Source organism: Mauremys reevesii, linkage group 3 (assembly GCF_016161935.1).
Source record: "Mauremys reevesii isolate NIE-2019 linkage group 3, ASM1616193v1, whole genome shotgun sequence".
NCBI classification, from domain to species: Eukaryota; Metazoa; Chordata; order Testudines; family Geoemydidae; genus Mauremys; species Mauremys reevesii.
The window spans coordinates 12288313-12314809 of NC_052625.1; the positions used below are offsets into that span (position 1 = coordinate 12288313).

The 26497-nt window shown below is 39.8% G+C and overlaps 1 protein-coding gene across 10 annotated transcripts in view; it reads right to left on the minus strand.

The window, feature by feature from the left end:
- Positions 1-2329: 2329 nt before the first annotated feature.
- The window catches only part of TASP1 (taspase 1), a 150805-nt gene continuing 126637 nt past the window's right edge, over positions 2330-26497 (minus strand). For 7 of the 10 annotated variants that reach the window (XM_039532155.1, XM_039532150.1, XM_039532157.1 and 4 more), the window contains exon 14: positions 2331-3838. In XM_039532155.1, the coding sequence (XP_039388089.1) occupies positions 3746-3838 (93 nt within the window). In that variant the 3' untranslated portion in view covers positions 2331-3745. Of the gene's footprint in view, positions 3839-26497 lie in introns of all 10 variants that reach the window. The other 3 variants (XM_039532158.1, XM_039532159.1, XM_039532161.1) reach the window with 1 other exon arrangement.

Genomic DNA, 26497 nt, shown 5'->3' on the forward strand with positions numbered 1-26497 from the left:
ACATAAAAATCCTTTGGAGTTCAATGTATTGCCCTTATTGTTTCTGCGACCTGTAAGACCCTTTCACCAGCCACTACTTATCTACCATTTCTATACTGCATTTATACATTATCATGCCTCCATACAAAAAAGTTAATGTGAGCATATGGAACAATAAGTTTCTCAAAATGAAAATAAACGGAATCCTCTAGAACTGGGCAGCATTGCTGCTTATGGAGTAACTATTGTTAAGTCTTAGCAAACTAATATGTTCACGCCTTTAAAAAAACTGCTAAAGATTGTAGATAATTACTGAAGTAAGATTACTGTTTTGGGTTGTTTTGTTCTATTGATCCAGTCAAACAAAAAAAGTCCCATTTAGCATTAGTTAAGTTAGCTCTCTTCAATAAACAAACCATAAAAATGAGGGGGGAAAATTGATGGTTAAAAGGTATTAATTAAAAGGCTGCAAGTTAGGATGTGCTAGGATGAATATTGCATATGAAACCTTAATTCTACTCCCTAGCGTACATGAATTCTGATATAGCCTTTAATTACATGATTATTAAAAATAAACAAACACACAGGACCCCTGGTCATTCAGTGCACAGGATGGATCTGCTCAGGAGATGAATCAAGGCTGTGTAGTGAAGGAGGCTATCGTCTATGGGACCCCAGCCTCAATTGTTGCAAAAGTTGAAAAGTTTGTAGTGAACAAGGGGACTGCAGGAAGAGAAAGGATGGTCGTGTGGTTAAGGAAGTTGAATGCTGCCCCAGAGTCTTGGATTCTATCCTTGCCTCTGCCATAGAGATCCTATGTGATGCTAGCGAAGTCGCTTACACCAAACTTTTCACAGGTAGTCACTTCTGCCTCTAATTAACATATGCACAAGGGGGCCAAATTAAGATTGTATGGACAACTTTCATTCTGGCATTGATTGACTTTTAATCCTTAATTTTGTATTTCCCAATTTTGTATGGTTTAGTTTATTGATGGGAGCAACCTTAAATAACATTAATCAAAGTATGTTTGCAAGTTTCCTTAGTTTTTTTAATAATAAGAAAATGTTATAGATGTGCTATTTCAATAATAAAGCACTTACACATTTGGCATCTTCAGTGTATATTTTATTGCCATTGGTATCTTTGCAATGCTCAATTTTTCACCGCTCAGTGCCAAGTTGACCAATATTCTGGAAGTAATTAAATTAAACGGTACGCAAGCAAAATCTTTTTTAAATGCAACTTTAGTTTTACTGTAACTTCAGGCTCAGGGCAACTTCTAAATGACTTTGAAAAATTGTAACAGAAAACCGAGAAGGGACTCATATATATATATATATATATATATATATATATATATATATATATATATATATATATATATATATATATTTCCTGCTTTTAAAAAAAAGATAAATATTCAGCAAGCTATATTCCCCAATTTGTAAGAAGCATATAAACAATACATATGAAGAAGAGCTGAATTCTGTATCTTACTTTAAAGTAACACTTTTTGAGGAAAGTAACAGTTACCTTTTGAAAAGAAACAGTGTAATTTACCACAGTACAAACCCAAAGGAGCACAGCAGGAGCTTATCAAAATCCAGTCTGCTTTCATCACAGCTCCTCCTGGCCCTTTCTTTGAAATAATGTTGGGATAGTCTGAGGTAAATCAGCTGTCAAAAGCAGCCATAGCCATGCCAACCAGGATATTAGTGACTATCCCCAAGTATGCAAATGAACTGAAGGAGGGAGTGAGGAGTGGCTGATTCTCTCTCAAGTCACAACATTACTACTCAGGCAGCAGCAGGGAGCAGTAAATGTGTACTGTGTGAGGGGTGGAGGAGGGGAGGAATCAAGCTTTTCCAGTGGTCAGATTTTCTACAATTCCCTAAAAAACAACATGCAAACACAAAATACAGGTTGCAGATAATTTCACAAACATATTAATTAGTGTCTGAAATTTGGTTCAAATTCTCCACGGCATGTTAACAAAAAAGGGTTCTGAAAAATGGTGAGACACTTGTGGTACACACCCTGTAAAACAGAAAATTCGGACACAACCTTAGCTATGGTCTGCTACTGAGAGACGGTAAAAAAGCAGGGAGATGCAATGCATATTCTAAACTGCTCGGCGCAGAGATTAACCCATCTGGTTGTCCCAATTATGGTCCAAATTCTCCACTAGTGTACTTTACACCAGAGAATTTATCCTTATAGATCTGTGCCTGCCGATTTGTCACAATGTAAAAAAACAGCTCTGAGCATGCAGTGACATTACCTTCAAAATTAATTCAGGCCAGTTTTTTAAAAATAAATTTATTAAGAATTTTTTCCATAAACCATTGATATCATAATCAATGCAACCATTTAATCAGAATCAGGCATTTCTGTTATAAGCAGGCACAACAATACAAAATAAAGAGGTGAGTACACTGTTGGGTGAACTATATCTTATTGGACTATATACGTATCCTGTACTTCTGGAAAAAGGTAAAATGGAGTATCTACTTTCTGTTATCAAATTTGAACAGAAAAAAAAAAGATATAAACTACCGTTGCTTCTCTTTGGCCTATCTACAAGACATTGAACAAAAGTTGGTCATTACAAAAATCTTATGGTGCTGTCATTGCCAACAGGAAGAAGAATACTGAATGGATGTTTGAAACTTAAGAACTCATCTTCAGAACTCAAATGATTTGCTAAAATATCAGAACTGGTGTACAGAGATAACTGACTGTTTATACTTACAAGGCAGTTGTGGCCTACATAGTTATATGAATATGTAACTTTTTAGAATATGTGGGAAAAATATTACAGTAAATGTATGCATAATGCATACATATTACACACATTAGTATACATACACACATGCTGTAAGTGAACTTTGAGGAAGTCACTTTTTCAAGAAGAGGGCTACTATCAGATCTTTCAATAATAATACACATACTTAGCATACAGTAATATGCTCATTTATTTCTGTACCTTTTTCTTAAAATATATATTTAAACAAGAAACAAAGAATAGCATTGAATCTTTCCATAAACTTTGTTTTCTTATTTACATTGTAATATTCCATTATACACAAAGTAAAGACTGCATTACGGTACATTATCTTTATATAGCTTTTTTGTAATACATACAGCTTGAAGCTATGTAACATCTTAGCTTGGGAAGAGAGATACAACTTATATTATAAGACTATTTAAAAACAATTCTGGCCATAATTCTGCTCTAGATTGTTTCACTGAAACCATTCTTTGTCAAAGAAAAATGCCCCACATAGGGGATGAAGAAGCAGTGTTTAAGTCACCACTGGATCCACTTAAACTTAAAAGAAATGTACAAACCACAATCACTTTTGCATTACTACACAACTACCTCTGAGGCCCGTTACTTCCTAATTTAGAACACGAATGATAGTTACTATCACATCTTTCAATTAGTTTTTTTCTGTTGTTTTAGGGCATTATTTTAAAACTGTAAACAATGAAAATTTAAATGCAACATTCATCATACATTATCTTCACCTACACAACTAAGAAGAGTTCTGATTTGTTTGGGAGAAAAATGAGCATGCACACACCCCTTCGCACAGAATGAGTATAAATAACAGCAGCACTTATCTCAAGTTATGGTGCATGTGGTTGCAATAAAGAGTATAAAATGAGAGAAAAATTCCCAACATCTGTTAAAACACAAAAGATCTTATTGTACAAAACGTCATTCACATTCTCTGTACTGAGCTGAGGAGTAAGCTGTTCAGTTTGCTGGGGTCTCCAGCCGACAGACTCCTCCTTCGATTGCCACAGACTGCCCTGCCACAGCTCCAGGAGGAAGTCTCGAAATGTGAGTCTGTGGAAAAATTGTGAGAACTTTAGCAATTGTGGAAAAAAACTGAGAGAACTGAAAGCAGGTGGAATGGGTGGACACAAAGGAATCTTAAAAAGCCCAAAATGTTGATTGTTCAGTATGAACATATATACATGCAAATTACAAACACAACTGAAAAAGCTGCAGACAGGGAACGTTTAGTATAAAGAGGATATTAATAGGAGGGGACATAGTAGACTTATGCAAAAGAATACATGCAGAGCAGGTAAATTGGGTGCTGCAGTTTACCCTACCTACTAAGTGAACAAAGCGACTTCAGTAAAGTTGACACAAAATTAAAACTGATAAAAAGAAAACACGTTTTTGCACAACACATAATTGATATGTGCAGCTCCATGACAGAAGGCATCATTAATGCCAAAAGTTTAGAGGATTAAAAAAGGGTTAGAACTTAGTATGTTTGTAGGACACAAACTCATACTTCAAAGCTTAAAGCCAACTTTAACTGATGAAAAAGTCAGGATGAAATTTCTCCAACGTGCACTTCTTTGAGAGAGGAGTTACATTGCAAAGATGTTTTGAGAAAAAAAAAATTTGGTCATGACAGTATTTTAGCGGGAAAGATCAAAACATCCATCTAATATACTCCTTTTGTATGAGCGTTTAGTTTGTCAGATTGCTAGATGGATTTAATACATTATTTTCTATTTATATTCCGGTAATGCTCTAAGGCCCTAATGATATAGGAAGACACTATCCCTACCATTACTGGTTGTGAAACTACACTAAAGGATATCTAAATATATTTTCCATATATTACTTTTCAATGTTGGTAATTGCCAAAGCTATCAAAGTGATATTATACAATTATGAATGGAAGAGGAAGTGGCTTGATACACCATTCAGTTTGAAAATTTGAAAAACCTCTATCTTGAGTCATCCAGTCCTCCATTTCTGAAAAATATCTGTTTACTGGTTTTATATTGGCAAACACTGTTATTCATTATATCCAAAGGCATGTCTGAGCCCTATTGTGTGATAAGGAGTGGCACTGCTTCAGTTTGTTGTTTATCTATTGTTTTACCTTCGAGGGAGTCACGTAAAGCCTTATAAAGAACTTACAACTTGACACATACCATTCTTCACGTTTAATGGTGTCTAGTTACTCCTATTCCCATGTGTTTATTGGGGTTATACAATTCACATTGCTCATAACAATAGCTTGACATAACGGTTATTTCTCCTCTTCACTCCATATTTGTTGTGCTCTATTTTGTAACTGCAGAAGATTTATTTTATTACAGTCTAATCTCCTACCAAGGAGGACAGATCTCTAAGTACTGAAGAAATTGCTTTATTTTCCTGTGCACACTTTGTTGTAAATGGGCAACGATAAAGACTTTACAGTACCAAACATGTATGTAAGCATATTCTGTCTCATTGCTAGTGCTGTGTTCCTGTTACATGTAACCCATCATTGTTTCCATATGTAGCACTGTTATACGATATCAGCATATATTTTAGTCCACATGGTGTTGATTTTGAAATACAATAACGCTACATATTGAAATAATGGTGGATTACATGTAGGGCCAGATGGCTAAAGCAGTGCTTGGTGCACTGGAAGCGGTGTCAACAGCCAGCTTTCTACAACCTTTCTGCCCATCCCTCAACTCCCAGAGCTGCTGGTTTAGGCTCTACTGTAACTTAAAAAAGCTTCAGGGCTACTCTATGGTGTGTTCTACACTACAGGGTTAGGTCAACTTAAGCTGCCTTGCGTCAACCTAACCATGAAAGTGTCTACACTTAAATTTCATTTCCACCAATGTAACTGTCCTGCTACATTGACTTAACTCCACCTTCACAAGTGGTGTACAGTCAAGGTCGATGTAGTCAGGTCGACCCAGTGTCAGCATAGACACCGTGTTGCTTGTGTTGACTGTTACTGGCTTTCAAGAGCCGCCCCACGATGCCCCACACTGACAGTACAATCGATAAAAGTACTCCTGGGGAGGATGCGCACCACCAACACAAGGAGCAAAGCGCAGACGCATAAGTGATGTAATTATTACAGGGGCTGTGTGCCAACGTAAGTTAGGGCAACTTAGGGCATGGCTACACTTGCAAGTTAGAGCGCATTAAAGCAGCCCCGGGCACCCTAACTCCCGACCCGTCCACACTGGAAATGCACTTAGAGCGCCTGGACTCTGCAGCAGGAGCGCTCCTGGCAATCCAACTCCACGAGAAGCGTAACACTTGTTGCACCTCGGCTGAAACGCCCCAGCGTCAGTGTGAATGAGGTGTTGCATTACTGTGCTTTGATCAGCCTCTGGAAACATCCCATAATCCCCTTAAGTCAAGTGGCCACTCTTGTCATTGTTTTGGAATCAGCTCTAGGAATGCAGATATTCCCTTTCAAAGCTCTGTTTCTCACAGCCAGCATGCTTATCCGCTCCGGGTCAGAGCAAGCCATTAGTGTGGAATGTAGCTTGCTGTGAGTGTGAGACAGAGAGGCAGGGGGGAGGTCTGAACTTACAAGACAGCATGCTGACACGCTCTCAGCACCCCAAAAACCCACTCTCTCTCCCCCCACATACACACAACACACTTCCTGTCGCACTCCACCCCACCCCCCACATTTGAAAAGCCCACTGCAGCCACTTGAACGCTGGGATAGCTACCACAATGCACTGCTGTTTGTGGCATTGCAAGAGCTGCTAATGTGGCCACGCCAGTGCGCTTCCAGCTGAGAGTGTAAACACTCGGCAGTGTTCTCCCTGCTGTGGTCTCCAAAGACTGGTTTAACTCCCAGCGCTCTACATCTGCAAGTGTAGCCATGCCCTTCATTTTGTAGTGTAGACATGGACTAATCTGTATTGGATGGTAACAGCACTCCCAAGGGCGTAGGGTGGGTGAACAGTTACTGTTGTCCACGCTACAAAGATTTTGTCAGTATAGTTATACTGGTAGTGCTCCCTGTGCAGATGCACTGTACGCTGACAGGAACTTTTCTGCCGGCATAACAACCTCGCTTCCCTGAACAATGTTAGCTGTGCCAACAGAAGTACTCTTCTGTGAGCATAGCTCTGCCAACACTAGCAGTTTTGCCAGCATAGGTATGTCAGCTAAGGGGTGTGCTTTTTTCATACCCCTGACCGACACAGCTATGCTGACAAAACTTTATAGAGTAGCCCTCACATCACACTGCCAGAGAATCACCAGCACACACTGTTCCTGCAACACCCTCATCTATCCCATATGCTAGAAGTTAGGGAGGAGGATAGCAGTTTCCCTGGCTATTCTGCCACTCGGATTCTTCAGCTGTACTCTTAGGGCAGCTTTAATTTTTTTTGTGCCAGGACAAGGATCAGGTCTGTAATGCTCATGCAATACGATTATTTGTAGCGTATATTGAAGTTGCACAAACCAATACACTGGAGACAGAAGGCTGATCACTTAATTCTGGGAATTTTATTATTTCATAATAGTTAAATATATAACAGGTTCAGCTGATGAAATTTCATTGGCAGACATTCTGGTATATTTTGCATTAGATGAAGGGACTTGGGCAAAAAATGCACACCTATTTTGCCACTAGTCTCATTATAAAATGGTGAGTTACATTTACTTTTAAAAAGTTGTATTTTTTAAGATTATAGGCTGGATTCTGCCAGTCTTCCAAGTGCTGAGCTCTCAGTGCTAGTGCAAGCTTCAGGAGAAGACGACTTGCAGGATTTGGCTTTATTTCTTTAAAGAACACTGTTTCAATTGTGGGAAATGTCACTGGCATGACCCATCAGCCTCAAACTTGGGTCACAGGAGCAGCCGTGCTTCAACTCCCCACTTGGGAGCCTGCTGACAACCGAGGACCCATGGAGTCCAGCCCCAGCTCGAGGCTCCACCTCTGATGTTCCATTGGTGGTGTCCCAGAGCAGTCAACCGGCCCGCAGGCCGTATTTAAGCCAGCAACAGGAACAGGAAACTGTCCGAACAACTGAGCTCCACCCTGCTCTGGACTGTGTGCCTCCTACTCCTGTTCCCCCAGCTTGACTTCCTGGTGTCCTGACCTGGCTTGGCTCCTGACCTCTGACTTTTGGTTCTGATCTCTGGTTTGTCTCCTGCCTCTGAATCCCAGCCTACTCTTGACTCCCGGCTGTGGACTCTGACCACTAGGTCTGGTTGCCTATGACCAGGCCCTGACAGTCACTTTATAAAATATAATGACTTGTAACTGCTCCACTGCTAGTGGAAGCTAGACTGTGAAAGCCTTATTTATGTTGTTGTGCACTTACTTGAGCCCATAGTCCCATTAATCTTAAAAGGTCCAAGGATTGCACAATTTAACACATAGTGAGGTGGTATGTTTTGAAAGTCTATGAGTCGAAAAGATAAAACAGTTATAACATGTATCAGTTGAGCAGAATGTTATTTAGAAACTTAACCACAATTCACTGTAAAGACATTCTCTATTCCAGAGGCACAGCCTCTTTTAATCCCCTCCTTGATAAGGCTATCCTGGTGTCTGCTCTCAGGTGGTCTTTTTTTTCCAGTTAAATGACAGAATCAGATTTAATTAAAAACCATTTTTAAGGTTTTCATTTTACTGGTTCAACTTTGATCCTTAGCCCTCCTACGCGATATATGAGCATCTTTCTACTTTTAGAACAATTTTGGTCAAGATCATGATTTACCACTTCAAGAAGAGAGGGTTCCCTTCAAATCTCCTATGGTTCCCCTCAAATGCAACTGATAATTTTTGGAACTATTATTTCAGAGTTAAACTTCCATTTGTTTAAAAAGATTTATAAGAACAACTGGTAGAACCAAATTTGCAAAAGTCAAATCCTAGTGAAGTAAATAAAAAGGAGCATAAACACTGCCAAATTAAGTGTAAAAATGTAATAAGAAAAGCCAAAGAGGAGTTTGAAGAGCGGCTAGCCAAAAACTCCAAAGGTACTAACAAAATGTTTTTTAAGTACATCAGAAGCAGGAAGTCTGCTAAACAACCAGTGGGGCTCCTTGACGATCGAGATACAAAAGGAGCGCTTAAAGACGATAAAGTCATTGCGGAGAAACTAAACAAATTCTTTGCTTCAGTCTTCATAGCTGAGGATGTTAGGGAGATTCCCAAACTTGAGCCAGCTTTTGTAGGTGACAAATCTGAGGAACTGTCACAGATTGAAGTGTCACTAGAGGAGGTTTTGGAATTAATTGATAAACTTAACATTAACTAGTCACCGGGACCAGATGGCATTCACCCAAGAGTTCTGAAATAACTCAAATGTGAAGTTGCAGAACTATTAACTAGGGTTTGTAACCTGGCCTTTAAATCGGCTTCTGTACCCAATGACTGGAAGATAGCTAATGTAATGCCAATATTTAAAAAGGGCTCTAGAGGTGATCCCAGCAATTACAGACCGGTAAGTCTAATGTCGGTACGGGGCAAATTAGTTGAAACAATAGTAAAGAATAAAATTGTCAGACACCTAGAAGAACATTATTGTTGGGCAAAAGTCAATATGGTTTCTGTAAAGGGAAATCGTGTCTTACTAATCTATTAGAGTTCTTTGAAGGGGTCAACAAACATGTGGACAAGGGGGATCCAGTGGACATAGTGTACTTAGATGTCCAGAAAGCCTTTGACAAGGTCCCTCACCAAAGGCTCTTATGTAAATTAAGTTGTCATGGGATAAAAGGGAAGGTCCGTTCATGGACTGAGAACTGGTTAAAAGACAGGGAACAAAGGGTAGGAATAAATGGTAAATTCTCAGAATGGAGAGGGTAACTAGTGGTGTTCCCCAAGGGTCAGTCCTAGGACCAATCCTATTCAACTTATTCATAAATGATCTGGAGAAAGGGGTAAAAAGTGAGGTGGCAAAGTTTGCAGATGATACTAAACTGCTCAAGATAGTTAGGACCAAAGCAGACTGTGAAGAACTTAAAAAAGATCTCACAAAACTATATGATTGGGCAACAAAATGGCAATTGAAATTTAATGTGGATAAATGTAAAGTAATGCACATTCACCCCAACTATACATACAATATGACGGGGGTTAATTTAGCTACAACAAATCAGGAAAAAGATCTTGGAGTCATCATGGATAGTTCCCTGAAGACATCTGCAGAGGCGGTCAAAAAAGCAAACAGGATGTTAGGAATCATTAAAAAGAGGATAGAGAATAAGAAGGAGAATATATTATTGCCCTTACATAAAATGGATGGTATGCCCACATCTTGAATACTGCATACAGATGTGGTCTCCTCATCTAAAAAAAGATATACTGGCACTAGAAAGGGTTCAGAGAAGGGCAACTAAAATGATTAGGGGTTTGGAACGGGTCCCATATGAGGAGAGATCAAAGAGGCTAGGACTCTTCAGATTGGAAAAGAGGAGACTAAGGGGGGATATGATAGAGGTGTATAAAATCATGAGTGATGTGGAGAAAGTAGGTAGGGAAAAGTTATTTACTTATTCCCATAATACAAGAACTAGGGGCCACCAAATGAAATTAATGGGCAGCAAGTTTAAAACAAATAAAAGGAAGTTCTTCTTCACACTTGTGGAACTCCTTGCCTGAGGAGGTTGTGAAGGCTAGGACTATAACAGTGTTTAAAAGGGAACTGGATAAATTCATGGAGGTTGAGTCCATTAATGGCTATTCACCAGAATGGGTAAGGAATGGTGTCCCCAGCCTCTGTTTGTCAGAGGGTGGGGATGGATTGCAGGAGAGAGATCACTTGATCATTACCTGTTAGGTTCACTCCCTCTGGGGCACCTGGCATTGGCCACTATCGGTAGACAGGATACTGGGCTAGATGGACCATTGGTCTGACCCAGTATGGCCGTTCTTATGTTCTTAAATATCTTTTTCTAAGGTCTATTTAAAACCCCAAATAAAGTTAGAGCCATCATGTAAAATCAATTTTCTTAGTAGTATGCAGTAACAGTCTTTACTCAGTAGAAGCATGCTACTGATCACGCAATATGATACCACAGTCAATGTGGCTCAGTGGCCTAATCTGAATCAGACATCCATTATGAAGTGGACATGGTCAATGCAGAGTACACAACTGGAACAAAGAAACAGTACAGTATGAGGCATGGATGCCCACAGATTCTGCCAAATGGCACAGGGCAAATATTTTTTACCAAAACAGAACCACCAAAATTTCTTAGGCCTGCAGTAGGACATTCATTTATTCATGATAAAGGCTTTGATTTTTGAGACGTGATTTTTCTAACCCAAATAAACTGTAGGCATAATATAAAATTTGTACTTTCCTGCTTACCCCACAAATCAGGTAAAGTTAGATGCCTGAATATACCCACAAATAACTGCATGTGAAAATCGGGAGGCTGGGTTGAGTTACATATTGAAAAATCACTCTAAATATACTTATTATTTCTGAAATAACGACAGCGACTAGCTGTTGAATATGAAACCTCAGTGAGAACTTGAACAGATTTTTCAAAACACAAGATGATTTAACAGATAATCAGTACATTTGTATCTCAAATGTGTTATTTAGACATAGGCACTCTACTCTACTTTTTTGAACATGAAAAGGATTTCCAGTATATAAAAACCTAAAGTACACTTCCAAAATCTGTGCATCTCCTTACTGAGCTACAACACACACACACACACATATAATCAAAATCCTTGCATGTGTTTTGATATATACACTTTTCTCATCATCTCTTTACTTTGCATGCACTCACTATCAAATAATAAATGAAATACTATCCTATTTTATGCATAATGTTTCATGTCACTTTTACCCAATAGCAAGTAAGTATTATGTCAAACGGAAAAAATATCAAGATGCCTTTTTAAAGAGAAATAAGGTCACATTATTTTATTTTTAAAATATCCATAGCTATTTCATGTTGTATGAAAGAATAGCCTTGAAGTGCTATATATTTTATATTCAATTAAACTCCCAAATGACTTTTTAAGATTAGACTCTCATCAACCTTTATTCTTAGGCATAACAATTTACACTAAATACATGTCTCCTTTGATTTTAGTAAGATTTTCAGACTCAACTACCTTACTTGTATAGTTTACCTTTTTTTTTTTTAAATAAATACCTCCTACATGACACATTTTTAATTCTTGCTGGATTTAGGCTTGTGTGGAAAACAAAAGGACAGGAGAGCTTTTAGTTAGATTAGATTGTACCTTTAGCTTTGCAAATAGAGGGGACCTAGATCTGGGGCGGGGATGCAAAAAAAGCATAGGAAGAGAAAACAAGTTCCACTCCCTTCTTCCAGCCCCATGGAAGCTTCTCTGGTAGTGCACTGTGGATCAACAGGCAGGGTTGCCAACTTTCTAATTGCAGAAAACTGAACACACTTGCCCCACCCCTTCCCCGTGGTCCTGCCCCCCGCTTACTCCATCCTCCCTCCCTCCGTTGCTTGCTCTCCCCCACCCTCACTCATTTTCACCGGGCTGGGGCAGGTTGTTGGGGTGTAGAAGGGAATGAGGGCTCCAGCTGGGCTGCGGGCTCTGGGGTGGGGTCAGAAATGAGGAGTTCAGAGTGCGGGAGTGGGTGAGGGTTTTGGGGTGGGGCCAGGGATGAGGGGTTTGGAGTGCAGGAGGGCACTCTGGGCTGGGGCCAAGATGTTTGGATTGCGGGAGGGGGCTCAGAGCTGGGGTAGAGGGTTGGGGTGCAGGATAGGGTGAAGGGTACAGAATCCGGGCAGCGCTTACCTCAGGTGGCTACCGGGAAGCAGTGACATGTCCCTCCAGCATCGAGGTATAGGCGCAGCCAGGGGGCTCTGCCCACTTCCCCCACCCGCAGGCACTGCCCCTGTTTGAGGCAGCCCCTGCCAGCCCCACAACCAGACTTTTAACGGCCAGGTCCCTTTATGACCGGATGTTCCAGTCGAAAACCAGACACCTGGCAACCCTATCAATAGGAGATGGATTGGGGCAAGAGGGAGAGCCTGTCAACATAGTACATGCAGAATAAGATATTAACTCTCTGAGCATCATTTTACTTAGATGTCCCGCTTGAAATGAAATCCATTGGATGAAATTTGAGGTTGGGAGAACCATAAAGAAGCATGGCTGCCAAAAGAGAACAGCTGCTATGTGGACCACGAAGAAAAGCAATAGTCCTGGACCTCTATGGGCTTAGAGTACCAAATCTCATGTATAGTGAAAGAGAAGGAGCAGACAAACATCACTTGAACTGGGGATTACAGTGGACGAGAAGCTGGATATGAGTCAGCTGTGTGCTCTTGTTGCCAAGGCGGCCAATGGCATATTGGGCTACATTAGTAGGAGCATTGCCAGCAGATCGAAGGAAGTGATTATTATCACTATTCAGCACTGGTGAGGCCACATCTGGAGTATTGCATCCAGGTTTTGGGCCCCCCACTACAGAAGGGATGTGGACAAATTGGAGAGAGTCCAGTAGAGGGCAACGAAAATGATTAGGGGGCTGGGGCACATGACTTATGAGGAGAGGCTGAGGGAACTGGGGTTATTTAGTTTGCAGAAGAGAAGAATGAGGCAGGATTTGATAGCAGCCTTTAATTACCTGAAGGAGGATTCCAAAGAGGATGGAGCTAGACTGATCTCAGTGGTGGCAGATGACAAAACAAGGAGCAATGGTTTCAAGTTGCAGTGGGAGAGGTCTAGGTTGGATATTAGGAAAAACTATTTCACTAGGACGGTGGTGAAGCACTGGAATGGGTTACCTAGGGAGGTGATGGAATCTCCTTCCTTAGAGAGTTTTAAGGCCCGGCTTGACAGAGCCCTGGCTGGGATGATTTAGTTGGGGATTGGTCCTGCTTTGAGCAGGGGATTGGACTAGATGATCTCCTGAGATCTCTTCTGACCCTAATATTCTATGATTCTATTTTTGTAGGAAACTGGGAGCGGAAGCTTGCACTGGTGTTTTTTGTTCTTGATTTTTTTTTTAATAACTACCAATACCCTGCCCATGCAAGGTAGCTCTGTTATGATTTGCTTTTGAACTCTAGAGACCCTTCCCACTCCTCTTGAAGCCCAAATCAAAGGGTAGTCTTTCTGGCCTGGAATCATTGTTAAATTACTTTAAGAACAGTATATGATTTCTTCTTTTGGATCAAATGTATCTTTCAAATCTGAATTACTTGGTTTTAGGATAAATTTTTTTTCTTAAACTACACATGTTGTGCCAAGAACATTTTTATTTGGTGCCTCATTTGATAAAGTATTCTGACATGACTTGAAAGGTGAACTGTACTAGCTAATATGACAAGCATTTATTGAAGTCTTTAAAAGAAAAAGACCAGTTTAAGTGCTCTCCAAAATGATGTCGCTTGGCCTTTCTGTGTATATATAAAATTAATAGTGCTTGTCAATGATTAGCTCATTTGTTTCACTAAAGCCATAAACATAATGTGAAATGAATATGAGTAAGCCAAAAGTAAGACTGAGCTGCATGAGAAAGACAGAATCCATCACACACTGTAAACTAGTGTATAATGTAAAGTAGGATAGTGCATAACTACCATACAACAGCATATTCAGTACTTGTGCAAACCTAATGAGTGCCTCAGTTATTTTTCAGCTAATTTATCATACAGGGAAAGTGTGTTTTGGTTAGAATATCTTGTTTACAGAAATATCATTCTGATATCCTGTACATTTTTGAGAACTGAACCAGTATAATTAAGAATAAGCAAATCAAGAATAAAATGAACTGAATTTCATTTGCATTCTGCCACCTTACTGATTAGAGAAAAAAATTGTCACATCAAGGTATCGTATACAAATCATAAATAACCTATGCAAAATGAGGTTAGAATTCTAAGTAGACCTTGAGTTAATAAGGAAGTCAAGAGAACGCCAACATAAAAAGGATTCTACAAACTGAATACAGTGATTCTAGACTATTTTTACATTTTAAAATGTTAGTACAACACATTAAGAAGGATTGATATATATTAAGATAGTTTCTAAAATAAGTGTTTTAATCCCTCTCTGTTAACTGTAATTCCCATATAATTCATACTCACATTTAGATAGTTTAAAAAGATGAGTAACGATGCACCATTCTAACAACCGATGATGATTTGGGACTCAGAGCGTTAGATGACAACTCTCAGATTAGTGATATTTTAAAAATATACCAAAACTCAAGATTTTCACTATCCTATGTGGTGCAAAAGGAGAGCCAGATAATAGATATATTCATACTTACATTCCACTATTAATATCTGCTGCAATTATAAATATTTAATGTTTAAAGGTGAGGAAAACAGTGCACATAAAAAACAGGCCCAAATATTTCAGCCTGTTCCTAAAATGCTGAATATATTATCTTGTGTTCCTATTTCACACAATACTGAACAGAAGTGTAAATAAGGGGCCAAATTCAATGTTCAGAACTTAGCCAAAGCCCACCAAACATTCCAGCTTGATCCAGAATTTCATCATGCGCTGGAATTTCACACCAGCTACATCTAAACTGGAGCAAGATTTAGCAGGATTAATACAGGACAGAGAGCTATGTAATCACAGATGTGTTTTTCAGTCATTTAAGATTAAATGACTTAGCTCAGCAATGTGGCCTGCGCTAGGTACATCTTACTACAAAGTCAAATCCACAGTTTAAGGGAAGGATTGTCAATAGGTGGACTGCAGGCCAATTCTGGACCACCAGACGCTTCTGAACTGCCAGCAAAATCTTTTTATTGTTATTATTTTTGTATTCTTTTCTCTAGAATCTGTACCTTGACCAAGAAATCTGGACCTTGACAAAAAATAATTTGATTACCCCTGGTCAATGGTATGATGGTCCAAAGTGGAAATCCTCCTATCTTTCCAGTTTTAAAAACAAAAGAATTAAATATAAAAACCTTCTGCTGTATTCCCAAATCTCAAAACCCAGTATTTTCATGATTTTCAAATGAAGCTGGATGTTGAAGCTAGGTAAAAGTTCATACTGGAAATAGGACATACGCTTTTAACTGTGAGAGTAATTAACCACTGGAACAATTTATTAAGGGTCTTGGTGGACTCTCCATCAGTGGCAATTTTTAAATCAAGGCAGGATTTTTATATTTAAAGATATGCCCTAGTTCAAAAGACATTATTTTAGGGGAGTTCTATGGCCTGTGTTATACAGGAGGTCAGACTAGATGATCACAGTGAACTTTTCTGGCTTTGGAATCTATGTTCTATTAACAAAATATTTTAATTTCTATTTCAACTCAGGATGGTACTTTCCAGCTAAGTTGGAGTGCTGAGTTGTGAGCAGAAAACTGGATGTTCTAGTGTATGCATAAAGTTATTTTCAAGCAAGAATTATAGAATGACTTCTTCAGTCGAATCCTACATATCTGAATGCAGATTTAAAGATGAGAGTGGCACATATTTTTCCTATTTCGTGCATGTAAAAGAGCTTCTCTGTTTTCTGAAATGTATGACTAAATGACTAAACATAAGATTACTCAGTAAATCTTTCCACTAATTTCCAAATTATAATTAAAAATGTATATTTCTTTACTCAGTGGGTAGGTGTCTTTCTCTTGGCAAAAAACTTTCGTAAATCTTTTTTACCAAAGCATGCAACAAAGTACAGAAGTTTCCTACCTTAAAACAATAGCAATTATTGTAATATGTACTTGTCATACACATTACTTCGGACATTTTAAGGGCAATAGCTGTTAAATTTGGTAACAATGTCTAGCATTTTAATGGCAGTAGTTAACTATGAATCACATTTTTCCTCTGCTTGTCCGGTTGCCTACTATATTTTTCCGACTGGAAAATGAAGAGTTTTCAGAGAGATTTTTTTTTTTGTACTGAAGCTACATCACTTCTTGTAGATAGTCACAGCAGCCAGTGTTCATTGTAAATTATGGTGGCATACAAGATTCCATCTCCCCTACTCATTCACTTTTTCCTATCCCCTGGGCAGCAACTTAAATCCAATAAATTAGAAAATGGAAAGAATGACACAGTAGTTTAATATTAAAACCAGCCCTAGCATAAGATTTATAAATTCATGTCATAAACTCAGTATAAGGAACAGGTTTTAAACTGGCAGTTGAATTTGGAAAACAACAAGAATTACAATTAGACATTTAAATATTAGAGTGATTTTAGATCAAGATGGAAGAAAAATCAAAGTCCTATAAAACCAAATTATAGTACACCAAGGATGTTGAGAACCCAGCACTTGGGGTTCTCAACATTTTACAACTATGTTCAGTTTCTTTCTTATTTTAAATGAAGTTAATAAGTAAATTAGAAACTTTTTTATCAGTCACATCTTGATAAAAGACAGTTCATTTTAAAAGGAAAAAATGCGAAATGTGCAAACGTGTAACTTCATTTGTTGGCTATTTTAAACATTTGAGGAAAATAATTGACACATGACAAACTATATTTACTAGATGTGTCTTCTCGAAGAGATTGGCTTGCTAGCTATCTGGTCCGACTGCGCAGCAGATTTCATCCCAATATAAGAACAGTATCTAACTTAACTAGTTTTAAAAGTGATCATCAGTAAATGTAGTAAAACTAGTTCCGATCTTTTATACATCCCTCCACTGACAATTTGTGTTGTCTCCCATGCTGCCCCTCACACTTTAGAGGAAAGCCCCATGAAATTCCTCAAAGCCACTTAATTGCCCTCCAAATCCCTCCTTAAAACTCTTCTTTGCTATGATGCTTACTTCCTGGTGTACAGAGACAACGATTTATCATACTGACCAACACTGTCTCGTTGTTTCCTTGTACTTCCTTGTCTGTCTATACCATCTGCTGTCTCTACAATACTTAGACTGTAAGCTTGTTGGGGGCAATGATGGTCTTTTTGTTCTGTGTTTGTACAGAGCCTAGTAAAACAGGGTCCTGATCCAGGGCTAGGGCTCCTAGGGGCTACAATACTAAAAATAATAAATACAGATCTATTTCAGCTTTCCACCTGCAAGGAAAGGGACTGCAGTGATACAACAGAAGGAATTAAAGCCTAAATCAACAAGGACTACTGGAAATGAATAATGTGAACTAAGGAATTCTTTTCCTGAATACCAGTTTCCATATAGAATATTTTCTACAACAAGCTGCCACAATTAACACGTACCATCCCTCACCCCACCCTAAGTCAAACCCACAATTAAATTGCACCACACGTACTTCCTGCAGGCTCCCACTCAGTTTCTCAACATTGCATTAAGTCTCTTTTACATGCCTATTTTGATCCTGCTTCAGATGAAAAAAGATGGGAATAAAGCTCCCATTTAGTGCCCCAGTAAAGCTAAAGATCAGAAACAGCAGGAGCAATTGCAGTGTTTAAAGCAGTTGAGTTGGAACACAAAACAACAACTTAGGCAAATAGGTGGTTTCCTCCCCACCAGCCGTTTCCTATCCACCTCAAAAATGTATTTTTAAGACAAGGTAAATAAACCTGAAAGAATTTAAATGGAAAATAAGAGTAGTTACAAGGGCAATGAATTACTAATTTTTAATTGAAGCTCTAGTCATAAACCAACTAGAACTGCCCTCCTACATTTGAACTTCTTTAAGCCCAGAACTGGTAAATGTCCATTTAGAAATCATTAGCTGCCAATGCATAACTCACAGCATGTCCACACAGGTTTGTTTGTTTTTTTTAAACTGATTTAACTATTTCAGCTATGGTTTGTTTTTGTCGGTTTGCTTTTTAAACCAAAATATTTGAACTGGTACAATCCCTTATTTTTATGCAGTTATATTGATATACCCATATAGCTTATTCCACTAGTTTTATAGTTATAGTATAACGGCTTCCACACGAGGGTGTTGTCAGGGGCGGCTCCAGGCCCGAGCACACCAAGCGCATGCTTGGGGCGGCATGCTGCAGGGGGCGCTCTGCCGGTCGCCGGGAGGGCGGCAGGCAGAGTGCCTTTGGCAGCATGCCTGCGGAGGGTCCTCTGGTCCCGCGGCTCCACCGAAGTCACAGGACCAGAGGACCCTCCGCAGACACGCCTGCGGGAGGTCTACCGGAGCCGCGGGATCGGCGAGCGGCAGAGCGCCCCCCGCGGCATGACGCCGTGCTTCGGGCGGCGAACTGTCTAGAGCCGCCCCTAGGTGTTGTACCACTTAACTACAGCATTTCAAACAGATACAGTTAAAACAGTACAAATACTGTTTAGCCAAGCCCTCACAATGGTGTTTATGAGTTGTGACATGTAATTTGAAAGGCAGCAATGGGACTACACGTACTGGAAAACATGACTAAGGAAAAAAACTATTTTCAAAAGGTGTCAGTCTCCAAATAAGAGAACCCATCAACAAATACTTGACCTAAGATACCAGAATATCTTAAAAAGCATCATTGTTCCTTTTGTTTCATCACAAATTAAGCTTCATTGTATTTTCAGCACCACACAAAACACAGTTACCCTACAGAAGTGTGGTTCTTCTAGATACGTTCACCACACAGATTACACTGTTTGTAAGCAAGAGCCCCAAGTACACAAAGTCAGATTCCTTTAGCCAGCAATGGCCACTGGGGCTAGACTATGCCTACACCTTAGGTACTCTCGCTCCCCCCTTCCTCCCACACCTGGAGATATAAAGGACAAAGTGGGCCCAGGGCAAACAGTAGAAGAGTAGGATCACTGAATCCATCTGGACAATCCCCTACAGTCACTGGTTCTTCAAGAGATAAGTAACCATTCTCTTCTCACGCGACTGTCGACATGGATTCCCATCTCAGTGACTAACAAGCAGTTGTCAAAATAGTGTCTTGTAAGTGCATGATTTGAGCTCCATGTAGTTGCCCTACAAATTTCAAATATAGGGACATTCCTCAAACAGGCAGCAGAGGCTGCCTCAGCCCTAGCCCTTGTGGGTAGGTAGGTCTAATCTGGACTTTCCAACAATTCCATAAGAGTCCACCTATCAGTGTTATATGCACATAATTCTCCTAGCCAGGGCAAACTATTTTCCCACCATGTGGTGGCAATATTCCTGAATGGCCTCATACATGTTTTCTCTCCAGTTCAGCACCTTTTCCCTCTTGGAACCTCCATATAGAATTAGAAGGGCTCATGTATGCGTTCTTTTAACTCTTAGCCTTTCTGGTAGCCATTGCATCAGCAGATTGAGATCCTTGTGGCAGGCCCCCTTATACAGAGTTTCATAAGGACCAGGTCACTCTTAGATGTTACCCCCAATTTCTGCCTAAGGTTATCTCAGTTCCATATAAACCAATTCATTCACTTCCTGGTTTTCTTTCCCAGGCCTTGCTCAACCCTGGAGAAAGCTAACCATCACACACTGTAAGGGCACTGGCCTATTAATTAGACAGAACAAAGGCATTCAGGAACGCATCCAGACTGTGTCCTTTGCTGATACGGTTTAGGAGCAATCGGTGCCCTCACAGAGATTATCTAAATGAGCTTCCAGTTGTATAAGGACATGTTATTAAGCCAAGTTATTTGAAGGCTAGAAATATTGCTGAAACTAGTGATGTAAAGAGAGACAGCTACTACTGAGGTGCACCAATAGAAAACAACTTACATTTACCTTTGTAAGTCAGTCTGGTTGAAGGTCTCCTGCTTTGAAGCAGAATGTTCTGAAGCTCAGCTCAAGAGCTACTTTCAGTGGACATCATCCAGCCAGCAACTAGGCTGTCAGTTGCAGAAACTGACCATTCTGTGAGACTGTTGGGTACAGCATGTAGGGTGATGGATGGACTGTGTTGAAAGATTGAGCAGATCAGAGTACCAGAAGTGCCTGGGCCATGTAGGGGCTTAATCAGTCTTGCATCTTCCCTCAGTTTCCTCATTGCTGTTGGTATCATGGGAATCAGTGGAATGGCACAGACACCAATCCCACTGTGTCTGAGGGATGAGAAATACATCTGTCGTGGAATCAGGGCTCAAACCCACTCTGGGGCAGAATGGTTGACACTTGTTCTGTAGGACTGTTTTCTATAGAACAGAACATCTTTTGCATGTAAGGACTCATAGAAACAGGCCTGAGTCTTTGACAGACCACTCTTTGTTTCTGAAGATTTGCCTGGAGAGTTGACTCCAACATCCCCCAGTAGGGGTGTAAATAAGGTTTAAAAATAGTAACTGTACAACCTATTAAAATTCTATTGGTTAAACGGTTAACCATTAACGAGTTCACTTAGGCGGGAAACTAGTGGTAAGGGGGGTGCTTCAGCCAGGACTCCCTGGCACACAGGACTGGAAGCTGGGATCCCAGGCATGCAGGGCTGGCAGCTGGGATCCCAGCCTCGCAGGGCTGGCTGCCGGGACTCCAGGCGCACGGGGCCTGCAGCAGAGTTTAACATTAACCGAAACTGATAAGACTGATGCTCATCGGTTAACTGGTTAAACTTTTACATTTTACTTCCCAGTCCAGGCCAATAGGGATGCGGGAAGCGGCGCGGGCAGAGGGATGTGCTGGCTGCCTTTCTTGCAGCTCCCATTGATCTGCAGTGGTGAACCGCAGCCACTGGGAGCCGTGATCGGCTGAACCTGCAGACACGGCAGGTAAACAAACCAGCCTGGCCCATCAGGGGCTTTCCCTGAACAAGCGTCGGACTGGCTTTGAAAACCACTGTCCTAGAAGTCTGAGACATCAGTTATTCAGCAAATCAAGACTGCCTGGACTCATTTTAAACTGGCATTTCCACATATTTAGTGCCTATATTTAGGACATTAACGCCTTCTCTGCTGACCCAGAGAAGGAGGAAAAGCAAAAAAAGAGAAAGAGGCTATCCAGGGGCAAAAAGTGGGCAAAACAAATCTGCATTCACCTACCACCTAGGCAGCCGCAGGGGAACAATTATTGAAGACTAGAAAAGATAGTCTTGAAAAGAATTGGTTCCGATTATAGCAGCTCTCTCTATTTAACAAAAAACAGCCCCGCTTTAAGTAGAATCCACTGCAATTAAAATAATAAAAACAAAGTAGAGAACAGTTTGTAATGGAGATTCTCTGTTTGCTTCCCTGGGTAAATGAATCCATGGAGCCGGAGGTATATATTTTTTCACCTATTGCTGCAGATTGGGATCTAGCCACATAACTATTTTCAATTTGCACCTTCTAGAATCCAGTGGTGGAAGCCAAGTTCCTCCGGTCACTTCTATTACGAACTACTCTGTGGCAGAGTTATTTTAGGTTGTTCATCCGAGTTAGAGCAGATTGTTTGCAGTCTCACAACATATGCAGTTGCTTGTTGTAGCATCTTCTAATGGTTGTATAAAAAGGGAAGGTCAATTTCATAAGGAGAGGTTTGGCTCCCACTGTTGTGAGGACATCATGGCAGGCTGGATAAAGAGGATGTGGACAATGTTTCTAGCTAAAATGTAGGAGATGGTTAGGGAGTTCTGACCCACTACACGCAGGATGGTCCTATGGCCTTCCTGGTGATAAAGACCAGTAGGGAGGTCCTGGATGTGCTGCCAAGGGAAGTGGTTAATGCCTCATTCCAACTGGGTGGCATGCCCTTCATGTTCACATTGAACAAATTCTGAGCAATGGACAAACCTGCATGAACTTGAACATTTTGGTTAATAACTGATCAGTCTCCTCTCTTTCTGGAGAAAGTTATTTGAGATGCTTGCTGGGCAGTTCCAGGCACACTTGGACTTGATTGGTTCCTTTTATATCTTTCAGTCATGCATCAGATTGTTATATGGCACAAACAGCCAAGGTCAATAATTTTCTGCTGGTTACAGACAACCAAGAACTGTCCTTACTGATTAAGTTTGATCTCTTAGCTGCCTTGATACCATGGGCCATCAGGTGTTCAAGAGGCTGTGGTGATAAGTCAGATCTTCCCCTATCCCCTGGCTTAGTAGGAGCAGTTGGCAAGACAATCCCACAAATCCCTTCAGCATCCTCTCTAATATGGGTGCCCTTTTCCATTCTGTAGCACTGAATTCAGATACATACTGCTTTAGACAGAGAACTCACTTGTTAAATATCTAAAAATACTATAATTTGTTGAGTTATGCATGCCAAATAGTCCAGAGATTATATAGGGTACTTGAGGAAACAGGCTGTGCAGTTTGCTAGAACAAAAATATCCAGACCCTAAAGCTGCCTTCCATTCTGTAAACTGTAGCTGTATTGTGTTTCAGGACTTTTTATCCAAAGTCCTGCAATTCCTGCCTCCCTTTTTAAGTAAGCAATTAATAATGCTACACCAGCACTCAAGAGTGTGCATCTTTTTGTTTCAAAGTTCCCCTCCCCACCACTTACTGCAGAAACAAGTTAATGAAAACACACAGGAGATGAGCTACTGTTATAGGCTTGATCAAATGCCTTATTACAAACGTCTAATTTGAGTTACAAAAAATGCTTTTCTAAAAATTAAAGAAGTTAATATTCTAACACAAGCACTAGTGCCAACAACATGAAGTAACTATTTTGGATCTCATAATGACATATAATGATTAATCTATTGCTTGACTGAAGTTGGTGATGGCCTCAGTGATCGTGACTTGACTACATTCAATATGGGCACAGAACAGTATCAAAATAGTTGGTACTTCAAAAGGGTTTATTTCCCAAAGTGAGAAAAATCTTGAGCTAAGTTGACTGGGAAGAAAAATTTAGACTGAAAAATATGAATGAAAATTGGGAGTCCTTTACGAAAAGTTTGTTAGCTGCCAAAAGTCCACAATCAAGGGGAGCAAAAACTTTGGCTAAAAGCTCATCCTAGCTCGGTGTCAAAGTGAAGACAGCAATTAGTAAATATAAAATAAATGGCAAACAGGGAAAATAAACAGCACTCCATATAAATCAGAAAAGTGCAGAAAATCAATAAGGGAAGCTAAAGACATCAGGGAAAAAAGTCATGGCTGGCAGAACTAAGGATAAAGAAGAATTTTTAAGTATACTTTGAACAAGAGATTCTAGCAGTGGTATGAAGCCATTACTAGATGGAGATGGTAAAATTGTTAATGATGCAAATAAAGGCAAAAGTGTTCAGTAAATAATTCTGTTCTGTATTTGGAAAGAAGGAGGATGATTTACTCATATAACACGAGGATAATGAAGTATTTTCCACTCCATTGGTAACTAAGAAGGACGTTAAATAGCATCTACTAGGGATAAACATTTAAAAATCAGTAGGCCTGGTTAATTTGAACCAAAGATTCCTATAAGAATCGGCTGAGGAGATCGCTAACGTGTTGATACATTTTTAATAAATCTTGGAATATTGGGAAAATTCCAGAAAATGAAATGTTGGGCCAATATTCAAAAAGGGCAAGTAGAACTACCCAGTTTGCCCAACATCAATCCTGGGTAAAATAATGGAAAAGTTGATCTGGACTTCAACTAATAAAGAACTAAAAGTATAGGAATATACTTAATGGAAGTCAGTATGGTTTTATTGAAAATAGGTCTTGTCAAACAAATATGATTTCATTCTTTAATGAAATTACAAGGTTTAGTTCATAAAGGTAACTACATAGATGTAATACCCTTAAGGCTTTTGCTACGCATTTGACTTAACACCCCAGAGCATTCTGATTAAAAAATTTGCAATATACAATATGAAAACACATGTTAAATTGATTAAAAACTGGCTCAGAGATTTCAAGAAGTAGTTATTGATGGGGAATCATCATCTAATGGAGGTGTTTCTTGTTGGGTTCCACTGGGATGGGTACCAGGCCTGACATGATTCAACATTTTTTTTTTAATCAGAAATCAGAAAGTAAATAGAAAATCACTGCCAATAACATATGTGGTTAACACAAAGATTGGTGGAGTTGTAAACAATGATGAAGATAGGGCAGTGATACAGAATGACTAAGGGGTGGTCCACACTAAGAAGCGGGGTCGAACTAGGGTACGCAAATTCAGCTACGTGAATAGCGTAGCTGAATTCGAAGTACCCTAGTTCGAACTACTCACCCATCCAGACGCCGCGGAATCGAAGTCTGCGGCTCCAAGGTCGACTCCACCACCGCCGTTTGCAGTGGTGGAGTACGGAAATCGATGGCGCTTCGGAGTTTGAACTATCGCGTCCACATTAGACGCGATAGTTCGAACTCCGAGAAGTCGAACTCACCGCGTCGACCCGGCTGGTAAGTGTAGACTAGCCCTAAGATTGGTTGGTGAGCTGGGCCCATTAAAACAAAATGTATTTGAATACAGCCAAATGGAAATGTATACATCTAGGAAGAGAGAATGCAGGCCATACCTAAAGTATGGAGGACTATATCCTGAAAGCAGCAACTCTGAGAAGGATTTAGGGGTCATAGTGGACAGACTACTGAACATGAGCTTCCAGTGATGCTGTGGCAAAAAGGGCTAACGAGATGCTTGGATATATCAATAGGGAAGCAGTGAAGGGAAGTAGGAAGGTGATTTTACCTCTTTATAGAGCACTTGTGAGACTGAGGCCTGGTCTACACTAGGAAATTAGGTTGGTATAATACATTGCTCAAGGGTGTGAAACATCCACACCTCTAAACGACACAGTTAAACTGACTTAATCCCTGGTGTAGACACTTATGTCAACTTGAGAATTCCCCAGTTGACCTAGCTACTGCCTCTCAGGGAGATGGAGTACCTATGCCAAGAGGAGCGGCCCTGCCATCAGAGTAAGTAGTACCTTCAATGAAGTGCTATAACTGCGCTGCAGCAACATTTGGTAGACATGCCATCATACTAGAATACTGTAAGCATTTCTGGTGTTCACATTTTCAAAAGGATGTTGACAAATTGGAGGGGGTACATAGAACAGTCACACAAGTGATTTGAGGCCATACATTGAGAGATTTAGTTAGTTTACCAAAATATTGAGAGGTGACTTGATTACAGCGTATAAGTACCTAAACTAGGAGAAAATACTGAGCTCTAAAGGGTTCTTCAATCAAATGGTGAAAGGCATGACAAGAACCACTGGCTGGAATCTGAAGCTAGACAAATTCAAATTAGAAATTAGGCTCAAATTTTTAACAGCTAGGGAGATTAACTATGGGGGGGGGAACAAAGGAAGAGGGGATTCTCCATCTCTTCAAATCAAGACTGGATGCCTTGCTGAAAAGTATGCATTAACCAAACACAAATGTTTTTGGGCTCAATACAGGGTATCTATGTGACATTTAAATGTCTATGACGCACAGGCAGTCAGACTAAGTGATCTAAGAGTAGAAGAGACCCTTAAGATATTAATCTATAAATATATAGATAGATAGATATAGATATACACACACACACTTATTATTTTAATATTAGTGTGTTCCTTTTACAACTCTTAATATCTTATCATTTTACAAAATTTTGCTACCAATGGTTGATGTGCACTGCCTGTGAATTCCTCAATCATTAACAGCCAGCCTTTGGCTGGCCATGATGTGAACCACTTGACTTCAGAATAGAAGTTAGCCCAGGACTAGTAAAGGCTGCAAAAAACTTACATAACCAGGGAAGCAAGTCAATTTTATAGTACCTGCTTGATCAGTTTGTTTCTGGAATTTTATACACTGATATTCTGTACTTTTATGTCACACATGCAATGTTAAATTTGCCAAATATTTACTCTTTTAAAGAAAAAAAATTATTTGCAATACACTCTGTTCTATTTCAAGCCTGGCTTTCCTTCTATGACTTAGCCTTACTTGCAATACAACAAAATTCCAGCCTTTATGACAGAAGATTATTTTTTGATCAATAGAAGTCGGCAGCCAAGGCATTTGTGGTTTT